Raw genomic sequence first — 23,313 nt, 5'->3', positions numbered from 1 at the left:
AGAGGAAGGGATTTGAAAATTTGAAGATTTAATGGAGGAATCAGTGGAGGAAAATCTTTCAATAATTGATGTTGTTTCCTATTATTGAAGATTTGGTGTTACTAGAGGAATCAGTGGAGAAAAATCCTCCTTGTTTCCTATTTTCTAATTCTTTCCCTTCTTATAATTTCTTTTCCTATATAAATGAGCCTCCACCATTGTATTGTATATGAATTGAGAGAGTATGATAAAAGTGATGTAGCCCTTTGGGCTCTTTGCGCCGTGGATGTAGGCTTTAGTGGCTGAACCACGTAATACCTGTGTATTCTACTTATTTAATTTATTTCGTCGCTTCCGTTTTATGCTTTACAACATGGTATCAGAGCCTAATTTCTCGTCCTAGGTTGGCCCCTATTTTGGGTTATTCCCTTAGCATCTGAAATGTTGCTAAAGGTTTCTCGGTGCTATTTGTGACTTGTTTGGTCTGCCAGTTTGTTCTACAGTAATGTTCTTCGCCTTTGCCGTGTCTCCGGCAGTTTTTATCAACTTGTTTGGGCCGCCGGTGTGTTCAATAGCATTGTCCTCGCCTTTACCTTGTCTCCTGCAGTTTTTTGTTGACTTAGTTGGGCTGCCGGTGTGTTTGGTTGCATTGTCTTCGTCTTTGCCATGTCTCTGGCAGTATTAATCGACTTTTTTGGGCTGCCGGTGTGTTTGGTAACATTGTTCTTTGTCTTCTCTCTTCTCTCTTCATCATTCACAATTGTTGTTACTCGTCATCTCAATGACAAGTTGGGTAGTCATGCTCCAACTTGAGGGGGAGTATTGAAGATTTAATGGAGGAATCAGTGGAGGAAAATCTTTCAGTAATTAATGTTGTTTCCTATTATTGAAGATTTGGTGTTATTAGAGGAATCATATGGAGAAAAATCCTCCTTATTTCCTATTTTCTAATTCTTTTCATTCTCATAATTTCTTTTCCTATATAAAGGAGCCTCCACCATTGTATTGTGTGTGAATTGAGAGAGTATTATAAAAGTGATGTAGCCCTTTGGGCTCTGTGCCGTGATTGTAGGCCCTAGTGGCTGAACCACGTAATATCTATGTGTTTACTCGTTTTATTTATCTCTTCACTTCTATTTTATACTTTACCATAGAATTCTTTACCTGAAATTCTTGTGGGGATGAACGAGTGACAGAATGATGGGACTATTTACGGTGTGTGTGTGGGAAAAGGAGTGCAACTCCGATTGGAGATGGATAACACAGTTGCACGCTGTTGGCAGATTTGAAAATGCATAGTGGGGGCAATGAAGCATTTCGGGTGGGAGCTGAGGAGAACCACAGACAGGATGTTGATCTAAGGTCTGACAATGGGTTATAGAACACCCTCGGAATGGTGCTAGAAAAATCTGCAGAGAAATTTCGAAAAGATGGGAGGTTATCCCCTTTGCAATGATACTGTTCAGAACAGAATGGTAGAAGGGGAAGGAGCAAAGGTGGGAGAGGCTTAACCTCTGGCTGTACCTTGGACAGAGAAGGTAAGGTCTGTCAAACTGAGGATTGGATTACTCCAAATAATGAAGATATCAATAAAAAATTAGGGTTAACATAGGAGGGGCATGAATAGGAGGCTCTAGATATGTTCCAATTTATTGGAAGTGAATGGAAAACCGTTTGGGGCAGCAGGGAGTCTTGTCGGAGGAAGGGAGGCTTATGGAAGGGAGGAAGGGAATTGGGAAATCTGATCTCTTACGTGGATTATGATAGTATTGGAGGAAGGGAGGGAGAGACGAGTTGGGGTGTGAGGCAGGGAGAGGGTAGATCAATTGTTTCCATATGAATCTGAGGATTGGATTGTGGAATGTTTGGGGATTGAATGACTGGGATAAAAGGACGGTGGTGAAGATGATGTTGAGGAAGTGGGGGGCTCAAGTAGTCTCTTTGCCGGAATCTATATTGGTGTCTACATCAATGAAGATTATTCTTAGTTTATGGGGAGGTATATACGTAGATTAGGTGGCTCTTGATGTGGAAGGCTCCGGACGCAGGATTTTGATTTTGTGGGATAAGTGTTTGATCTCCAAAGCGGAGGTGGAGAAGGGGAGATTCATGCTTTCTTTCTTGTTCTCGCTTGAAGATGGGTCGAATTGGGTTTTCCCGGGTGTGTATGGCCTGGCTGATGATTCTAAGAGGGGCCTTCTGTGGGAGTAACTTGGGAATTCCGACGAAGATGGATTTTTCCTTGCGGTGTGAGGAGGATTTCAACACTGATTCCCTTATGACAGGCCTCAGGGGGTAGGTGGATGTCAGCTATGAAGGACTTCTCAGAGTTTATTAATGCTTATCGTTTGATTGACTTGCCTATAGAAGGTGCTCTATTCACTTGGTCCCATGGTCGGGAGAATCCAACTCTTTCCAAATTGGATAGATTCTTGGTGTCCGAGAGAGTGGGAAGTGAGATTTTCAAATTGGATAGTATGTCCTGGTACTCATTGAGCAAATCTCCATGTAGAGAATGGAAGCTTCCTTGTGCTGCTAGTATGGCAGATGGCCATGACGGTTGTGGGAATAGGACTCCAATGAAACAAGCCGATATAGTAGTACAAATAGTGTGCAGTTTGAACGATTGAGTGATTTTAGGTTGTACGGTTTCCAAATGCTCGAAGCTGTGAGGACCAGAACATATTGAATACTGAATCTCCACTTGATTAATCTAATCCTCTACTCAAGTCCTACTGTTTTGCACTAAAGTGTCTTGAGAAGCACTTAGGAAGGCTCTGGTGCCATGATTTCTGGAACTCATCAAGAAGCAATCGTTTAGCTTAGCCCCTTGATTTCAACATGGGAGGGGTTGCAAAAGAGAAGTTTAAAAGTCGCACCAATGTGGGGTGCTAGAAGTGGACCGCATACTGATTTAATATTATTACTTGTAAAGAATTGGTGTTTAACTCAAGTCTCTTGCTTGACAGCTAGCTTTACTCTTCCGCTAGGCAATGGCCCGGAAAATTCTCTTTCACAAATGCCAGAGTCCGCTCACTAAATGACTTAAAAATCCACCTCTCTTAAATTCTGTGTAATTGAGCACTTATATTTAAATCGGGCTCTTTTATTGTAGTGTTAACCTTCTAGATGGAGCAAGCATTCTCTATGGATCTTTGCAAGTGGCATTTACTATTTACAAATCATAAATGGCTTTTGTCCACTTCGTGCTTATGTTAAGGTTATACGTTGTAGCTGCACTTGTTCATAACCGTACCAGTATATCCATGTAGCCTTTAGTTCTTCATAGCTGCTGTGGCCATTGGAAGCACAAGCTTGAACTTGGAAAAGAGCAAAGCTTCTTTTTATTGTGTCATGATATCATTGTATTCTAATCTTGATTTGGGCTTGCTTACTGGGTTTTCAAAGATTTAAGACAAACTGGGGGGTAGATTTTAGAACATTTTCCTCCGCTTATATTGTGTAACGTATAGCAGAAAATTGCAACCTGACTCATTTAATATCTTTTCAGATGCTGGGATTTTTCCAACATTTTAAGCTAGCAATTCATTTTCAATCTGTACCCTTTTGGCTGGTATGTGGCGTTTTCTTGCACATTACTTTGTACAGGTTTTCTATAAAGCCAATTTATCTCCTATCTTTCTTTAGACATCTATCTTAGTTGCTTGCAATTGTAGGCACTGATGAGAGATATAGTGTCCAAGCCAAAGATTGTCGCACATGCAGCTGGAGACAGTTCAGCTAACAATCTGAGTGCCAATTCTGGACATGCTGATAATGAAAAGAAGAAGATTTTAACTTTTGTGAATGATGATATCTGTACTGCTATATTGGATATTTCTTTCCAACGCATGCTGAAGAAAGAAAAACTTTCCCCTAGAGCAGCACTTTCTGTTGGATTGCTGGAACTGTGGAGTAATGATTTTGAGGGCAAAGGAGATTTTGGCCAGTATCGTTCTAGACTGGTATGCTTTACATGGCTTTGCTTTTGTTACCAGTTTATACCATAATCTGCTGGAAGTCCCCCGAGTAGTTGAACAAGGTTTCTTGAAGATTTTTAATTGTGTTTTGAGAGTTTTAACTAAGGTCCTTTTATTTTCTTTAATAACTTAGTTTAAATTGGCAGTTTTGGTTGTTGAATAGAAATTCCTCTTATGTTATTTAGCATTCTATTTCTTTACCTGTATTTATTGGTGTCATTATTTCCTTTTTAAAAAACTTTCTATGCATGTGAGATGCTAGGTTAATTTCTTTGTCATCGTATCTGCAAGGCTGCAAGGCTGGAGCGTTGGTAATTTTTGCGTGTCCATTTCCACTGGATCTAGTAAGAAATCTAACAATGAATTTTGTTATAAAAGATTGCATATTTCCTCTGAGATCAACTGAACATGTTCTATTCTATGACCCTCGTTACTAATTATGAAGATATATAATGCAACTTGTTTACCCAGAAAGAAGGAAAAATTTACATGGTACAATTCTATTGATCATTATTATAAAATTATCATAGGGTAACATTCACAAAACCCTATACTTCCATTTTTTTGACACTTTACTCCTTGTACTATTAAACCACCCCCTGAACTAAAAAAAGTTTTCACATCCTTAAATGGTAGAGTATTTGTCTTTTAAGTTTCAACAGTTGCTCAAGGGCATGCTGGTCATTAAAAGCTTTGAGGCAGAGCACGTGATGCACACGCTCTAGGTTACCGTTAACTTTAACAGGCAACTAATAGGAAGGGGGTGCTTTGATCACTTTAAGAGTACAAGGGGGTAAAGTGTCACAAAAATGAAAGTGCAAGGGGGTTTGTGAAGCAACCCCAATTATCTTTAGTGTAATGTGCGCAAAGAATTTTTTATTTATTTTTTCTCAGACACGCAAGGCACACCCCCCACATCCTTAAAAGGGCATTGAAAAGCACCTACCTTTTGGTTAGTTGGAGATACCACTCAAGATAACAGCTGGTAATAAATATGCACAAGACATTTAATTGGTTGCGCCATTCGACATGCCTAAGGTTCAATAAGTATGCTATTTGAGGTCAAAAAACAGTGCATTGATCTTGAAAGCTTAATTGATTGGCCAAATTTGGATAAAGTAGATGAAAACACAGGTCTTATCTGGCTTTATTATTCTAACTCTCCAGAATTAGCATATTCCTTTTTAGTTGAGATTCATGGCTTGGATGCAAGGAATGGTTAAAGCTTATTTGTTGTGAAAGAGAACAGCTATTCATGGCTTGGATGCAAGGAACGGTAAAGTTTATTTGTTGTGAAAGAGAACAGCAGAAAATTGAACATGTATGGTTTGGCCAGTTTTAAGCTTCATACCACCATTTATTGGAGGCAAGACTTGTACGGATTCAACAAATACAAGTTCAAATACAAGTCATGAATGGTTGAAACTTGTAATCTCCAGAATTTTGCATAATGAAAACTTTCACCTGATCTCCACCGTGGATGCAGGATTTGCCGAACCACGATAAATCTTTGTTTTCTTTATCTGTGGCGTTTTTTTGTTCTTTTGTAATTCTTGTTTTTACCTTGGGTTCGCTACGTTTGTCGTAACAAACTGGTAATAGAGCTTTCGGTTCAAAGCAGGGATGGCGTCCAAGTTTCTGGAAATTGAGAAGTTTAACGACATAAACAATTTCAACCTATAGTGGGTTAGGATGCAGGCTCTGTTTGTTCAACAAGTGTTATCCAAGGCGTTGAAGGGGAAGGATGCACTGCCAGAAAAGATTAAGGACAAAGATGAGGTTATGGAGAAAGCACACAGTACGAGTTTGCTGTGCTTGAGTATCTAGGTTTTGCGAGAAGTTGCTGGAGAGGCTACGGCGGATGGGCTGTGGAAAAAGTTGGAGTCCTGGTATATAATGAAATCTCTTTCGAACCGCTTGTATCTAAAGAAGTGGTTGTTCACTCTTTAGATGCCCAAACGTTTGTCTCTGAAAGATCATCTTGACGAGGTAAACAATATCATCATGGACTTGAATAATATTGATGTCAAGATAGAGGATGAAGATTAGGCTATTATTTTGTTGTGTTCTCTACCACCCTCGTATGAGAACTTTGTCGATACGATGATGTATGGCAGAACTGCTTTGTCCATGAAAGACGTGAAGGCAACTCTGAATTCCAAAAAGTTGCAAAAAAAAGTCGTTTGAGGCAATACAAAATGTTCGATAGAGGGGCTTTTTGTTAGAAGGAGAACGAATCAAAAGGGAGGGTTTGGCAGTAGAGGTTGTTCTAAGTCTAAGAACAAAACGAAGGCATTAAGATGCTAAGAAGGGCACTTCGGAAAAGATTGTCTGGAGCGTAAGAAGGGAAAGTGAAAATCCTCTGAAGTTGAGAGTGTTGCTGTTGCAGAGGGTAATGATTCAGATGATGGTAACGTTCTCACAAATTTAGTCGGCAGCTCTTGCGATGAGTGGATTCTTGATTGGGGCTGCTCGTTTCATGCTTGTCCAAATAGGGACTGGTTTACCTTTTATCGATCTATTGATGGAGGGGAAATTTTGATGGGGAAAAATGCGGCGTGCAAGGTTGTAGGTATCGGTATAGTTCGAATCAAGATGTATGACGGCATAGCAAGGTTCTGTCAGGCATGTACCAAAACTTGATTTCCATCGGTTGCACTTACAAGGTTGGAGGTGGAGTCATTCGGGTTTCAAGGGGTGCTCTTGTGGTGATGAAGGGATTGAAGAAGCATGTTTTATATGCTCTGCAGGGTAGCACAGTCACGGGTTCAGTTGCTTTATCATCCTCGGATCCTGATTCAGATACTACTATATTGTGGCATATGTGGCTTGGGCGTATGAGTGAGGGGGATGGATGTTCTGAGTAAGCAGGGCTTGCTTGGTGGTCAGAAAACTAGGAAGCTGGATTTCTGTGAGCATTGTGTCTTCGGGAAGCAGTGCAGAGTGAAGTTCAGTATTGGAATTCACAGGACCAAGGGTACGGTGGATTATATTCATTCTAATCTTTGGGGTCCTTCTCAAGTTTTTTCACACGGTGATGGTAGATATATGATGACGCTGATTGATGATTTTTCTTGAAAAGTTTGGGTTTACATTTTGAAGCACAAGAATGAGGCTTTTTTCATGTCCAAGTAGTGGAAGACCTTGATTGAGAAGCAGACTGGAAAACAGGTCAAGACCTTGAAGACAGATAATGGCTTGGAATTTTATGATGGAGAATTTAATGAGTTCTGTAAGACTCATAGGATTGTGAGGCACCACATAGTGAGGGAGACTCCACAACAGAATGGAGTTGTAGAACAGATGAACAAAATATTATTGGAGAGGGCACGTTTTATGTTGTCCAATGCAGGGTTAGACAAAGGGTCTGGGCTGAAGCTGTTTCTACGGCTAGTTACTTGGTGAACCAGTCTCCATCGACTGCTATTGACTGTAAAACTCCGAAGGAGGTATGGTCTGGTTCTTCTGCTAGTTACAGTAATATGAGAATATTTGGGTGTCCAACGTATGCTTATGTGAATGAGGGGAAGCTTGAACCGAGGGCTAAAAAATGTATATTTCTTGGTTATCAACCTGGGGTCAAGGGATACATATTATGGTGCCCATAGGCTTTGGGAAAGAAGATACTTGTTAGCAGGGATGTGACTTTTCATGAGTCTGCGATGTTTACTCTGCAGAAGGAGGTAGTAAATTTAGGGAGAGCTCACGGTGTCAGTGAGTAGGTGGAGCATGTAGAGGTTCAGTTAGAGGATAGTCTTAATCAGTCGACTAATAAGCAGGTGTAGTTTCGAGCTAAGGGAGATGCATAGTTGCAGCTAGTAGATTGTGGCTAGAGACAGGCCTAGGAGGGAGATTTCACATGCTGATTTGGTTGCTTATGCACTTAGTGTGGCAGAGTATATTAATGAGCAAGTATCATGTACTTAGCATGAGGCTCTGTTGCCATGAGTGAGGAGATTGAGTCTCTTCATAAGAATCAGACTTGGGAGCTAGTTAAGAAGCCTAAGGGCCAGAAGATTGTGGGCTGTAAATGGGTTTTCAAAAAGAAGGAAGGAACTCCATGGGTGGAAGATGCGAAGTACAGGGCACTCTTGGTAGTGAAGGGCTATACACAAAAGGAAGGGGTGGACTTCAATGAAGTGTTTTCTCCTGTAGTGAAACATAGCTCAATCCGGGTGTTAGTTGCTATGGTTGCTCTATATGACTTGGAGCTTGAGTAGCTTGATGTCAAGATTGCTTTCTTACATGGTGAGTTGGAAGAACAGATTTATATGCATCAGCCTGAGGGGTTTGAGATTATGGGAAAGGAAGATATGTTTGTCTATTGAAGAAGTCTTAGTATGGGCTGAAGCAGTCTCCTAGACAGTGGTACAAGCGATTTGACACCTTTATGGTTTGGAATGGCTACTGTAGGAGTAAGTTTGACAGTTGTGTGTAGGCTTTTAGATGGTTCGTATTTGTATTTGTTTTTGTATGTTTATGACATGTTGATAGCTTACAAGAACATGTTTGAAATCAACATGTTGATGGCTCAACTTAGTGGTGAGTTTGAGTGCAAAGAGGGTATTGGGTAAGAAAATTCACATGGATATAGGAGTGGGAAAATTGTATTTGTCATAGAGGTAATACATTGAGAAGGTGCTGGAACACTTCGGTATGCAAACATTAAAGCCTATGAGCACTCCATTGGCTGGCAACTTTAGACTTTCAGCACGTTTGTCACCACAGACCGAGGAGGAGGTGGAGCACGTCTCGTGTTCCTTGTGCTAGTGCAATTGGTAGCATCATGTATGCTATGGTGTGCACTAGGCCAAACATTTTACATGCAGTTGGTGTAGTGAGCAGATAGTTGTATAGACTTGGGAAGGTCCATTAACAGACTGTGAAGTGGATATTGCGGTATTTGCGAGGCACTGTAAATGTTGGCTTAATCTATGACAGAGGCAGCAACATGTGTGGTAGTGTTAGATATGTTGATTGAGATTATGCTCGAGATCTTGATAGGAGGAGGTCCTTGATAGGGCATGTCTTCACTTTTTGTTGGAGTGTGATCAGTTGGAAGGCGACTTTGCAGTCCATAGTTGTATTGTCTACTACTGAGGCTGAGTACATGGCAGCTACAGAGGCAGTGAAGGAAGATATTTGGTTAAAAGACTTGGTTGGTGATTTGGGGTTGCATCATGATGATTTGACTGTGTTTTGCGACATTCAGAGTGCCATATATTATATATTTGATTAAAAATTAGATGATCCATGAGAGGACCAAGCACATTGATGTCAGGTATAACTTCATTAGAGATGTGGTTGCATAGGGTGCTATTGTAGTGAGGAAGATTGGGATAACAGAGAATTCGGCAAATATGATGACTAAGGTCATTCCTACTATCAAGTCCAGACTTGATTGGTACTTGTAGTTGCTGAGGCCCTTAAGGGCATGTCGAGGAGGCGAAAGGAGTAGTTGGAGATTGTGGAGCTTGGCGTAATTCGAGCCAAGGTGGAGATTTGTGATGATGTGGCCCAAAGTTGGTGCTGGGTCGCGTTGCGACCCCTTTATAACCCGACGACTCGTTGGATGAGCTTTGTGTAGCCCCTAATTAGTACTCTCTTGTAGCCCGATATATAAGAGTGCTTAGGGTTTGGAGTGCGACACTGAGAGACATTGAAAATCGTACAGAAAGTGAGTGAGGGGCTGAAACTTGTAATATCCGATTTTACACAGAGTGAAGACTTTCGCCGGATCTCTACTGTGGGTATAGGCTTTGCCAAACCACGTATAAATCTCTATGTTCTTTGTGCGGTGTGTTTGTATTTCTGTCGTGTTTCGTGATTGTTGCTTGGGTTTGCTGCATTTGTCGTAACAAATTGAAACACCCGATTCTTCTCCACAACCCCTGCATATAAAATTGCATCATCTGGATCCTTCCAGGAGTGGAAGGAATCATAATATGGCATTTCCTCGCATATCGCACGAAGTTTAGCAATGTAACCTGAAACTGTCGAGTCACCTTGAGTAATCCTGGTTATATATGATATCTCGCCCCAACTGAATAATCCTTGCATTATTTTGCCTCTGAGAATAAGTGGGTTGTACTAAATCTCAAATCTGCTTAGCCATCTTCATAAACATATAGCCAACGGCTATGTTTGATTGCATTGAATTGACTAGCCAAGACATAACCATAGCGTTATTACAAACCACTGTGGATATGTCTTCTCTGACTGAGTTGGCTCGTTTTTTAGAACCACTAATATAACCAATCTTGCCTTTGCCACCAAAGAATATCTTGGCAGACTGTTCCCAAATCAAATAGTTGGAACCATCAAACTTCACTATGGTGATTTGAAGTCCTGGATTTTCTGATGAGTTGGTGGGAAAAATGGCACCACCACCCACATAACTTGAACCATGAGAATTAATTGTCGAGGACCCTGAATTTGTCATACCCACCTTCTAAGACAATTTCCAAAAAGTCCAAATACATACCTTTTTAAGGTGTACAACCCCTTACATATAGCCGGACAACCTCCTTTCTCAATATATGGAACCTCTGTAGACACACAAGATCTTACTGAAGCCCTTCTAGTGTTGGGAGACCAACTATAAGAACTTACCCAACCCTAGAAAAGTAAAAAGAAAAAAAAAAAAAAAAACTTGTAAAATTTAAAATACCTGCTTTCGATCACAAAATAACAAGGCATAGAAACATGTGCAGGCAATGTCACAGGGTGTCGCAAACAGCCTAAGGTGGTTGTTGCACTAGTCGCAAGGCTGCTGGAGGGTGTGGAAAGGTGTTGGCTCTGATACCAAGAAGAAATACAAGATAGAAGGAATAGAAGTGTAAAGGCTTGAATGAAATTAATTACTCATTCAAAACTCGAGCATTTCAATATAAAAGGACCACATGTTTATATTACAGGAAAGAATATAAAATAAAATCATTGCAGATTCTATGCCTAGACATATGCATAAATAAAGTCAAACTCCATGATTTAAGTTTATCATATTCAGCTAATATGTTAAGTCGCATCCCATGATTCGTGGCTATCATATCTCAGCTAATATGATAAGTCACATCCCATGATTCGTGGCTATCATATCTCGGTTAACAAATATTCTTCTTTGATACGGGCTCTTCTTTTTGCTGGCAACTCTTCATGTAGAAATTCCCATTTGGCTTTCTGAGTTCTCTTGATCTTGTTACTTTAAAAGAGGCTAAATTTCCAGTGAATGACAGTTTGACTGCTTGTCACGAGTGAATTTTTTATGGTGGTGTGAATGTTTCTTGCTCAGTGTCCTCAATTAGTTGTTGTTTTCAGAAACTTATTTCTCTTTTTTATAAAAAAAAAAAAAAAATAAATAAAAAAAAAAATAAAAATTCAAGAACCATAACCTCTCCTGCTATTCCACCTGGAGAGGGGTTGCACTTTCAAGTGTTTGACGTACAATCCTGAGATGTAACAAAAAACAGATAAAAAGGATGCTTAGGTGATGAAAGAAATGACAATAAATATTGCAGCCATCTTTAACGTTAAAGTACAAGCTTCTGCTTTATCTCTATTTTTACAACCTTGAGATATATCAAGATATATAAGAAAATGTTTATTACTAGTGACTAAAAGAAGATGCATTTACCATCACTCAGCATGTATTGCAATTTTTCTTTTTGTTAAATCACATTTTCTATTCGGGGTCCTTGAGCATAATTAATCAAATGAAAATACTTGAGGACAATCCTACAATCATTTGTCAGTTTCTCATAAGCATGAAACTGATAAAATGTTATGCTATCTAGTACTAGATCTTGCATGATTAGTTTCAATTGAAATAACGAGGATGATGCAACCCCTTACCTTATTTTTGCATATAACATCTGCTAATAGAAAGTAACTTCATATACTGAACACAAAAACTTGAAAGATTGAAGGATAGAACTATAGAAGATAAATCCCAAGTCTGATGTTGATCCAAAATGGAAGATCTAGATTATTAAGGAAGAAATTATGGCCTTTAGATCACAACTTATATTCACCACATGTGCTTGCTTGATAGGATTAGAACTTAAAGTTAGACAGATTTTGTAACAAAAGCCCAAGTCTGTATTTTTATTTTACCTTTTGATTAGGTGGTCAAAAGAAAGTTTGTGGGGGTACTTATGTCCGAGAGGGGAATCGGAAGTTCAAGGTACATCAAAGGAAAAAAAAGGTAAAATCACTTCTTAAATAACTAACTGACCAATTAGGAACTCATAATCATGCATTCTTATCATGATCCATTATAGGACAAAATGCATACATGTTTTGATTCATGAAAAAGATTTTTTAGATGCTTAAAAAATATTCTTTGGTGAAGATTTTTATGTTTCGGGAACTGACATAACTGACCTAAGTATCTTATGATATTCATCAGAAATAAAATACTTTGAATTTTTTTATGGGATTTTTGCACATTTAGAAACTAGACTTGATAAGCTTTCCAAAGATATACTATAAGCCTAATTTTGAGTCTGTTTGACCGGTCAACAAAGCATTCTAAGTCAAGCGATATGCAGTCAGATTGAAGTATCGATTGAAGTATTGATCGATTGATCAACTAGTAGGTATTGATCGAAGCAAGTCCATTGGGTTTCGATCCAAGCCTGGAACAATTCCCCGACGCTTAGATCATCGGACACCCAGAAACGTATGGGTCTAAGTTTTCTTGTGTGAAAAAGTTTCCTAAACATACCAAAAGACGTTAAAACCTTTCTTAATCAAATTCTAATGTTTCCTTCGGACTCTGACCCTAGAGAGAAACTATAAAAACACCCTAGGCTCTGATTAACACATACACTCATAGAAGAGAGAAAAAGAGACGCAATCATGAGATCTCTACACACATTATTGAGAGATTATTCGAGAGCTTATTTTTGTTTCATCATCTACATGTTGCATTAGATGGTGAGTTATCATTCTGAGTGTTAATTATCATCTTGGAGAGCTTAAACGTCATCAACGCCAAAGTGTTTCTACACAAACATACAATCTGGACAGACTAGTGGCTGAAGATTAATCCGTGAAGAGGCAGTGCTCGAGCGTACTAAATGCTGTAGACGGATCAGAAGGACGACCTAGAGATCTTTAAAGGACTGAAGGTTTGGTATCTTATCTTGCTGTGTCTGGAGATCAACTAAAGGTTTGAGGATACTGATGTATGACTTAGGCTGTACATCTCTTTCTTCATAGTGGATTGATTTGTCGGACTAGGTCCCATGGCTTTTTAACTCCTCGAAAGGGGTTTTTCCACACAAAATCTTTTGTTCTTGTGTGGTTGCATGCTTTATTTATTTTTGCTCTCTATATTTAACTGATTCATATAATTGCTTCAAACTATAATTAACACAAGTTAGAAATCAGTTATTGTTTGTTAAAATTTGAAAAGATATATATTCACTCCCCCTCTAGATCTATTTTGGGCATACATCGCCTGTGCTAACTAGATCCATCTGGGCCTAACATAACCGGTCTATTATTCAACAAGAATATGCAAAACCATGAACCACTAAACAATTAGAGGTCTAGATAAGCAATCAAGAAGCATGTGCAATTTCAAATTCATGAGATTCAAAGATGCTGTCCTCCACCCGTTACACTAATGCAATGGAGCTGTAATATTCATAAAACGTGATTCTACAATTCCTTTGGTATGATGTTTAGTTGCATTAATCTCATGAACTTTTGTTCAGTAATACATTTTTTTGTTCATTTGAGTTACTATTTATATTATATCTTGAAATCTGAAGAGTCATCCTGATAGCATGATCAGCCCAACCCAAACTTATCGCTACTATGATCCAGTCTGGTTAGCTATTTGGGTGGCTTGGAATTAGGTATGAAGCTCAGCCGGGTCTGAAAGCTTGGCCTGCATGGATCCGTCAACGGCTTAGAGAACAGTCCAATTATAATATGCTTATTTGTTGTGCATTTATTTTGATTTTTGTTGATTTATGTTAACAATGTTGCAGTTAAGCACTGGACTCCTCCCTTAAGAAGTCAGTGGGGACCACTGACTTCATTCTGTAACTCATTTGAATTCTTTTCTTTCTTATTTATTTAATTATTTATTGAATTATATATATTTTTAAACGTGTCTTGCCCAGGCTGGTGCGAGGGGCAACCTGATAACCAGAAGCCCATCCAGGCCATGCATATGGGTTTGAGTTTCCGGTTGGCCCATCCTGGTTCATTAACCGGCGGGATTGGTCCCGGGTCAACCCGCTTGATGATACCTAATTATACCTATTTGTTCAATGAAAACAAGCAATACAAATATCCTACCTTTGTTTTTAACGATGCTTGAACTTTTAATGCAGTTTTTAACGGATGCTTGAACTTTTAATGCAGTTGGAGCTGATCCGCTTTGTTGCTTCTGCCAAGCCTCTAATAGCTGCTGCTAAAGTTTCTGAGAGAATTATTACTGTCATAAAGAGCCTCTTGCTTGCGTCAATGCCTGCTCAGGTCTGGGTTATGTATACTTTTTCTTGGATCTGATCATCGATGCTTTAGGACTTATCAGAAATCCAGATTTGCTTGTGGTTGTCTTGTAGCTAATTCTCTTTTATTATCCACTCTTTATCATTCTCGAATATTCAGGAATTGGCTATAATGGAAAGCATGCAGTTGCCTCTAGAGAATGTTCTAAATGCAGTTTTTGAAGGATCCAATGAATGTGGCGGGAATAGTTCTGAAGTTCAACTGACATTGTGCACAATATTTGAAGGTTTTCCAGTGACCTCTTCATACATTATTACAGCCTTTGAAAGTTTTCATTTTAAGACCTGCTGAAAACTCTGATTATATTGAATTGAAGGTTTACTTCAGCAACTTCTTTCTTTGAAATGGACTGAACCAGAACTTGTGGAAGTACTTGGACACTTTTTAGAGGCTTTAGGTCCATTTTTGAAGTATTTCCCAGATGCAGTTGGCAGTGTCATTAATAAACTATTCGAGCTTCTAACATCTCTTCCGTTTCTTGTTAAGGTTGTATTCAATATATATCACTTCTAGAATTTTCATTACGTATAAGGAAAAGACATGCAAATTTCAACCATCGAATTATTTGGCAGGATCCTTCAACAAGTACTGCCCGGCATGCTAGATTGCAGATTTGTACATCATTTATTCGAATAGCCAAAGCTGCTGACAAAAGTCTTCTGCCTCACATGAAGGTGATTGTTTTTTCCTCTACTAATTGGATGGCAAAGTAATAATATATTCATATGAAAGTCGAATGTTTTATTGAATTCTGCTGTTAGAAAAAAAAAAGTTAGTTTTCTTTTGCCTCTGTGTTGAAGAGTTGTTAATAACTGTCCTAGCTCCGGTTGATCAAGTGAATGTAAAACATGATGGCCTCTTGAGTCTTCCTTTTGCCTATCAAGTTTGTATTCTAATCTTCTTACCTATCAAGCTTCAAGGATTGTCATCCTACTAGCTTTTGAATCATTTTTTTCTCAATATAATAATAACTGTCCTAGCTCCTGGTGATCAAGTGAATGTAAAGCATGATGGCCTTTTGAGTCTTCTTTTTGCCTATCAAGTTTGTATTCTAATCTTCTTACCTATCAAGCTTCAAGGATTGTCATCCTACTAGCTTCTGAATCATTTTTTCTCAATATAATTCATCCTTTCTTATTTTATTTTTTTTGATAAGTAAATATTGTATAAAGAAGCGTTCAAAAGGGCAACGCATCTCTCAGAAAATACACAAGCCCTAATAAGGCCTCTAAACTCTCAAAGAGTCCAAAAAATCAACTATCACCTCCATGGATTTACAATATCTCCTTATAACCCAACAAAAAAGAGCCCAGCAATCCTGAGCCACGGGGCAATGCAGAAGAAGGTGATCAACCGTTTCCCCATCTCTCTTACACATGTAACACCAATTGACCACTACCTGTCTTCTCCTTCTTAAGTTGTCCTGGGTCAAGATCTTCCCTAACACCGAAGTCCACGCAAAAAAAGCCACTTTGGGAGGGGCCTTGGATCTCCAAATAGCCTTCCATGGGAAAGACTCCCCATGGGCTTGCGTATTGCACCTGTAGAAAGACCGAACACCAAAACAACCCTGGGAAGAAGGAACCCACACCTTTGAGTTAGAAACATCGCCCGTAAACTATTGTCTGTACACCATTTCCAAAAGACCAACGGCATCCTTGATCTCCCAATCTTGCAAGTGTCTCAAGAAACGAATGTCCCAAACATTTCTCCCACTATCAAGACAATAGCTGTCAGTCACAAAAGCATATCAGTCAACAGCAATCCTAAAAAGCTTGGGAAAAGTGATGGCCAGAGAATGATCACCACACCAAATATCCTCCCAAAAGCGGATCCTCCTCCCATCCCCCACCTGAAATCTAATGTGTTTTGAGAATTCATCCCACCTTTCCGGATGGACTTCTAAACGCCAACACCGTAAGGGATACTCACCTCCTTAGAACACCAACCACCTCCCTCCTGCCTAAATCTGCTCGCAACCACCCTTCTCCAAAGTCTATGCCTCTCCACCCCAAATCTCCACAGCCACTTGCCCAAAAGGGACTTATTAAAAGGTACTTTTCTTCTAATGCCCAGACCACCAAAAGGGCCTTTGTAGCTGATTGTTATCGTCTTGATAGCACTGGGATTACGTGGGATGTGCACTTTCGGCGCTCTTTTCAGGATTAGGAGATAGATGAAGTATGTGTTTTTTTGGATCTTCTGTATTAGCAGGAGGGTGTTGGTAGAGGAAATGATGATTTGATTTGGGTTCCTTCTTCCCACGGTCGTTTCGAAGTAAGATCCCTGTTCTTATGTCTGTCTCATTTTGTTAACTATGTTTTCCCGGGGAAAACTATTTGGCGATCTATGGCTCTAACTAGGGTGGCTTTCTTTGTTTGGACCGCTGTTTGGGGAAAGATTTTGACAATTGATAATTTAAGGAAAAGGGGCAATTGTATTGTTAATTAGTGTTGTCTATGCAAGAAAGATGGGGAGTCTGTTGACCACCTCCTTATGCATTGCCCTGTGGGGAATGACTATTGGAATCTTATTTTTGGGTTGTTTGGCATGTGTTGGGTAATGCCACGATCTACTAAGGAATTAATTCATGTATGGAGAGGTTGTCGCATGAGAAGGGATGTACGCGATTTCTGGAGAGTTATCCCACATTGTGTCTGGTGGTATATTTGGAAGGAGAGAAATAGTAGAATGATTGAAGATAAAGAGTCGTCTATGGCAATGGTGAAACATCGCATTCTTTGTTCTCTATTCAATTATGTGAAGAGGAGTTCTTGCTCTTCTTCTGATGATTTAATTCTTTTTTTGGATTCTTTGGGGCCTTAGTCCCGGTTCCATTTTTGTAAAAGGGACGCGTTCCCCTTTTGAACGCCTTTTTATGTTATTATTACTTATCAAAAAAAAAAAAAAAAAATGCCCAGACCACCAAAACGAATTGGACTGCAAACCTGATCCTACGAACCAAATGAAACTTGTACTCATCCTCCATCCCACCCCAAAGGAAATGACGTTGCAACCTTTCAATCCTCTCAGCCACATAACAAGGAATCTGAAAAAGAGAGAAAAAATAGGTTGGAAGACTCGACAAAGTACTTTTCATCAAAGTGACTCTCCCACCTTTTGAGAGATACTGCATTTTCCACCCAGCCAATCTCCTCTCAAACCTTTCCATAACAGGGTCCCAACATCCCACTCGTCTCGATGGTGCCCCAAGCGGAAACCCCAGATTAGAAATAGAAAAAGAGCCATGTTGCAACCCAGAATGTCAGCAAGAGTGGAGATATCCAGAACCTCCCCAACGGGAACCAAGACACTTTTACCCACGTTCACCTTTAAGCCGGAAACGACTTGAAACCATGTCAAAAGACAACTCAAGTACCTCATCCGAGACTCATCCGCATCACAAAAAACCCTAGTGTCATCTGCAAACATCAAATGGGATATCTCCAACTGACTAGAAACATCTCTGCCCGTCCAAAAACCTCGCAAGAAGCCCAAGTCCACAACCCTCCTCATCAATTTGCTGAGGGCCTCCATCACAACAAGGAAAAAAAAAGGGAGAGTCGATCCCCCTGTCTCAAGCCCCTCGAACTATTAAAGAATCTCGTCGGAGAGCCATTCACAAGGACTGAGAAACGAACACTAGAGATACAAAACTCGATCCATCTCCTCCATCTCTCACCAAATCCCATCCCCTCCAATAAATAGAGAAGGAAGCTCCAACTAACATGATCGTAAGCCTTCTCAATGTCCAGTTTTCATAAAACGCCTGGGATCCCACTGCACAGTCTAGAATCCACACACTCGCCAGCAATAAGAACATAATCTAAAATTTGACGGCCTCTAACAAAAGCGTTTTGAGAATCCGAAATGACCCCATCCAAGACATCCTTGATGCGACGCTAGGCGTGCTCAATAATAAAATCACACTAGCTATAACACAAGTTCATAAGAAAGTGGTTAAGTAGGGGGTATCGATCCACGAAGATTGCGAAACTTATGGCAATCAAGTTTCAAAGATTAATTTCCCTTGTAAATGTCACAAAAGATGGTTGATTTGTTTGTTTGTCATTTGCATAAGATTAAAATAAACTATATTGAATTTAAAGAATAATAAAAGGGAGGCTAGGGAATTGAGTTCACCACGACTTCGCAATCATGTATACTTGTAAGTAACTTGGGGATATAATTACGTGTGATATGAAAAGTGTAGAAATATAAAATAACTACAACAATTGTCAAGAAAATCATGTAATTTAAGACTAAGCATAACCCATTTGCGGTTGGCATGGCTCATCCACCTAAACTAGGGTATGGTATGAGCCATCTTCCCTAGGCATGGCCTATCAAAATCTTAACATTACAAGTTTAGCACATGAAATCAGTCCTCTGGCATAGACTATTTTTGGTTGGCACGGACCGTCTACCTAACTACATTAATCTAAGGTTGTAGTACGGTCCGTCTTCCCTTGGCATAATCTATCTAAATTCATGTATAACATGCCAATAATCCCATTTCATGAATATAAATTCTCATTGTCACATATGAAAATATTAAGTGTATAAATATATAATCATGCTTTTTAAGACAAGAATCACATGGTGTATATACCTATATATATATATATATATATATATATATATATATATTCTCCCCAAATTGTATTTGAATTGAAATGCAAAACAGAAATTGAATTATACATCACATCTTTATTCATAAAACTTCATCACATCCAAGAGTTTTCCCCAAATTACATTACAAAAGACTACATAATTACTTAATCGAGGCTACCTCAATCCCTTAGAAGGGGATTTAGCTCATCCTGGTGGTGGGAACTCCGATGGTTGAAGGGGAAGACTCCACCTTTGACTCCATTGCAGCCCAATACCAAGAACACTCAAGAATCCTAGCTATTTTTCACTCTCTCGCTAGAACCTCCAATTCTCTCTTTAGAAATGATATATGATATTGGATATGTATTAGAGATCCCTATACAAGTGTATATAACCTCTTTATGGCAGAATCAGTTCAAAAACCCATTAAACTTGTGCATTTAAGTGAGGAGGAGAGAGATAAGTAACTGAAATTTCATTTGAATTTCAAATCTGGGGAATTGCATCCGGATGCTAGGAAGTGCGTCCGGACGCGAGGTGTCCAGGCTTCCTTTGGCGCGTGCGCAAGGCGTCGGCTTTGCAGGGCTGTGGCATCGGGCGTCCGGATGCATGGTTGTGTGTTCGGACGCAATTTCGCAAGGCTACTGGAATTTTAATTTCTTCAATCCTTAATTTGATGAACACGGTTGTGAGGGGCGTCCGGACGCAGGATTTCCACTAGGAGTGTGCGTCCGGACGCAAGGTTGAATCCTTCAAATCTTTGACTTCTTTTTCTTGCTCACTTTCTCGGGCCTGACTTCATTCTCAGGTTGAGTACAATCTTTAGGCTCTAAGTCTATTTTTCCGGGTTCCGTAGCTCGCCAATTCCCTTGTCCATAAAAAGCCATTAATATCCCCTTTTTACACCATTTTTGCGATAAGCCCTGAAAATGATGATTAAACTAAAAACTATATAAAACATACTTTATTAGCATGCTAAATAGACTAAATAATGCAATTAAGGGCACTTAATTATGAAATATTTGGCACTTATCAATCCTTCCCGGAGGAATGAGCACAATGAAAGTGGCATTCAAACTTTTCTCAAAATGGCCCTGAGAGTGGAAAGCATGAAAAGTACCCATCACCTCTCCTGTAACCACCTCCCAACTCTGAAAAAGGAACCTCATAGTGAAACCATCAGGACCGGAGCTTTGTCTTTATTACAGCTCTTTAGTGCATTCAGCACTTCCTCTTCAGAAATAGGCCTTTCCAAACCTACACATTCCACAATAGAAATCGTATCGAATTGCAGACCCCCAAGCAAAGGTCTCTAACTATGAGTCTCTGTGAACAACTTCTGATAGAAAGAGGCAACCCCCCTATAGACCTCTTCTTCCTTGCACAACATCTCTCCTTCCACACAAATCCTCCCAATATGGTTACCTCTACGATGAGCATTTGCAAGCCTATGGAAGAACTTTGTGTTCCTATCCCCCTCCTTAAGCCACAAGGCTCTAGATTTCTGCCTCCAAGAAATCTCCTCCAATGTGGCAATCTCTGCAATCTCTGCCTTGCACTCCACCCTCCTATTCCTCAAAGCCTCCTCAAGGTCACCCATCCCCTCCTTCCAATCAATATCTGCAATCTTAGAAAAGGCACTGTTCTTCCTTCATTCCAAGTTCCCAAAATCCTCCTTATTCCATTTCTTGATGTCTTCCTTCAAAAGCTGCATTTTACCCGCCAAAATAAAACTCGGGGGTACCGCTCACATCATAACCTTCCCACCAAGAACGAACTCTCCGAGAGAATCCCTCTACACGAAGCCATATATTCTCAAAACGAAACGGAGTGCTTCTCTTGTGCATTCCACCACAATCCAAAATCAAGGGGGAATGTGATCAGAGATTGGTCTAGCCAATGCCACCTGAACAACATCTGGAAACTTCTCCTCCCAATCTCTAGAAACAAGGAATCTATCAAGGCGAGAGAGCGTAGGGAGACAAACGACCACTAGACTAAGTGAAGGATGCACCCTCCAGCGGTAAATCAATCAACTGTAAATCGTCTATGAACCCTGAAAACTGCTCCATGTCCGAAGTCCACCTTCTCCCTGACGACCTCTCCATTGGAGCTCGAATGGTGTTGAAGTCCCCTCCAACACACTAAGGAAGTGTCCGTCTCCTCCAGGTAGAACCAAGTTCCGCCCACAACTGTTGAAGCAAGTCATCATCAGTCGGGCCATAAACTCCTGAAAAAACCCATTGAAAACCATCCTCCTTCATAGAAAAAGTAGAAGACACAGAAAAGCTTCCGATCCACACATCAAGCTTGGAAACTTGTCTTTTATCCACATTACAAGAATTCCTCCCGAAGCACCCATAGAATCCAAAGCCACCCAATCCACAAATCTCCCACCCCAAAGACTCCTAACCATCCTATCCGAGATCGAAACAAGTTTCGTTTCTTGTAAACACACCACATGAGCATCCCACTTCCGAATTGCCAACTTCACCACCTTTCTCTTATCCGGGTCATTTTGACCACGGACATTCCATGAAATAATGTGGAACTTCAACCCTCTGCCCCTCTCCCTCGACCTCACTCATCCCTTCATAGTTAACATATGAAATGAGATTCTGAACCTCCCTCTCTCCTTTTTTGGAAGGTGTCCTACCCCTCCCTCCCACCTTCTGACACACTCTTACTTCATGGAACATACCCACGGCCTTACAAAAATCACCCTCAAATGTCACTCCCATGAGATTTCCCACAATCCCAGCATTATCCCTCACCCACACCTCCCCACAATCACCATCAGTTGCCCCTTCCCCTCCCTCAGCATAAAAAAGAACTTCCCTATCCCCCTCAGAGTCAATCACTGCCAAAGGAGTAAACAGACCATCATCCGAGTACTCACTGTCCTCCCAAGGGACAATCCCCAACTCCCTATCAATCGAATAACCTGAAAGCCCATCAAAATCATCCCAAACAGAAACTGATTTAATGCTGTCAGCCAAAGGAGTACCAAACTCTCCATCAGAATCATCAACTTTTTCCTCCGATCCATCAACTGGAAAACAATTGAGCCCTTTCAAAGCCATGTGGAGCCGTAACTCCTTAATCAGAACTTCAGCAGACTCATTACTTAAGCGGAAATGAAGATCAGGCCCCACACACACAGAGACCCCATCCTGTTCATCCACATAAGTGGGTGAATTCAGAACATCACCAATTACACACCCAGGATTCTCAGGCAAATCAGAAACAGCCTCTGTCTTCTCTGTCTAGCAATCCTCCTGCTCCACCTCCATTACCGGCGATAGCCTTTGGGAATCCGACAGCATAAACCCCTTCTCCAATCCCACAACACTCCTCAACACCCCCAAAGAAGGAGTAGAAGAAGAAGAAAGAGCGCTCCGAGATCTCGATGTGAAGGACTTACCCAGATTATGATATTTTGTAGTGGTAGATGTGCTTTTTTGCTTCTCCAACCTTGACCATTTTCTCGTGATCGACGTGCTAGGAACACTTTGATTTCTCAGATGAATCCTATTACGTCTTGATAATCTAGTATCAGAGGACATCTTTTTTGGGTCATTTTGGAGTGGCCGAAAACGGTTAATCAAAGAAGGCCCAACGCAATGATCATCAGCAACATGTGTGTGCAAATGGGTCGCTGAGATTGGGCTCAATTGGCGAGACCCAAAACGTTTACACCCTGACCCATGCCTCTTAGAAACAAAGTTGTGCTTCCTTCCTAAGCCTACTTCATGAAAAGTCTTTCTATTTGGCCCATAAAGGACTGGATCCACTGATTTGTCAAGCCCATTACCCTGCACCTTAGAACGACCCCTACTGTCATCAACCATTTTAGTACTTAGTCTCTTCCATTTCAGTTGGTCTTTTCGAGACCACACCCTGCCTTTGTCTTCTAGAAAGCCCGTTAATGGGCTCGTTTTTGAGCTTGTGAATACGAATATATCTTTATATGTATGCAATGTATATAACATGCCCATTATTTTTTATGTTAGCTTAAAAGGTAAAGCCCATTCCAACCCAACCCAACCCAATCGAATGCAAATAAACATAACGTAAGCCCTTTTAAAAAAAATAAATCAGCCCAAACCCATATTCCCAAGCCCATCATATAAACCCTACTAATCAGTAATCTCACCCATATCGATCCCCAATCCTAAGTCATCGCCTCTATTGGAAGTGGCGTTTTGGC

At 40.2% G+C, this 23,313-nt stretch overlaps 1 protein-coding gene across 4 annotated transcripts in view; it reads left to right on the top strand.

Moving 5' to 3' along the window:
- The window catches only part of LOC132295231 (protein HASTY 1), a 60,354-nt gene that overhangs the window by 20,383 nt on the left and 16,658 nt on the right, over window positions 1–23,313 (top strand). For all 4 annotated transcript variants that reach the window (XR_009478372.1, XM_059793404.1, XM_059793403.1 and 1 more), the window contains 6 exons: window positions 3,491–3,553; window positions 3,657–3,944; window positions 14,340–14,453; window positions 14,589–14,715; window positions 14,806–14,975; window positions 15,062–15,163. Coding sequence is in view for 3 of the 4 variants with exons in the window: in XM_059793404.1 (XP_059649387.1) it covers window positions 3,491–3,553; window positions 3,657–3,944; window positions 14,340–14,453; window positions 14,589–14,715; window positions 14,806–14,975; window positions 15,062–15,163 (864 nt within the window). In the remaining variant the exon portion in view is untranslated. The remainder of the gene's footprint in view (window positions 1–3,490; window positions 3,554–3,656; window positions 3,945–14,339; window positions 14,454–14,588; window positions 14,716–14,805; window positions 14,976–15,061; window positions 15,164–23,313) is intronic.

This window comes from Cornus florida, unplaced genomic scaffold (assembly GCF_030987335.1).
Source record: "Cornus florida cultivar Cherokee Brave unplaced genomic scaffold, ASM3098733v1 CherokeeBrave_3.0.0_Hap2_Chr02, whole genome shotgun sequence".
In the NCBI taxonomy this organism is placed as follows: Eukaryota; Viridiplantae; Streptophyta; class Magnoliopsida; order Cornales; family Cornaceae; genus Cornus; species Cornus florida.
Note: the sequence above shows the minus strand (reverse complement) of the source record. Positions and strands in the feature narration are given on the sequence as shown.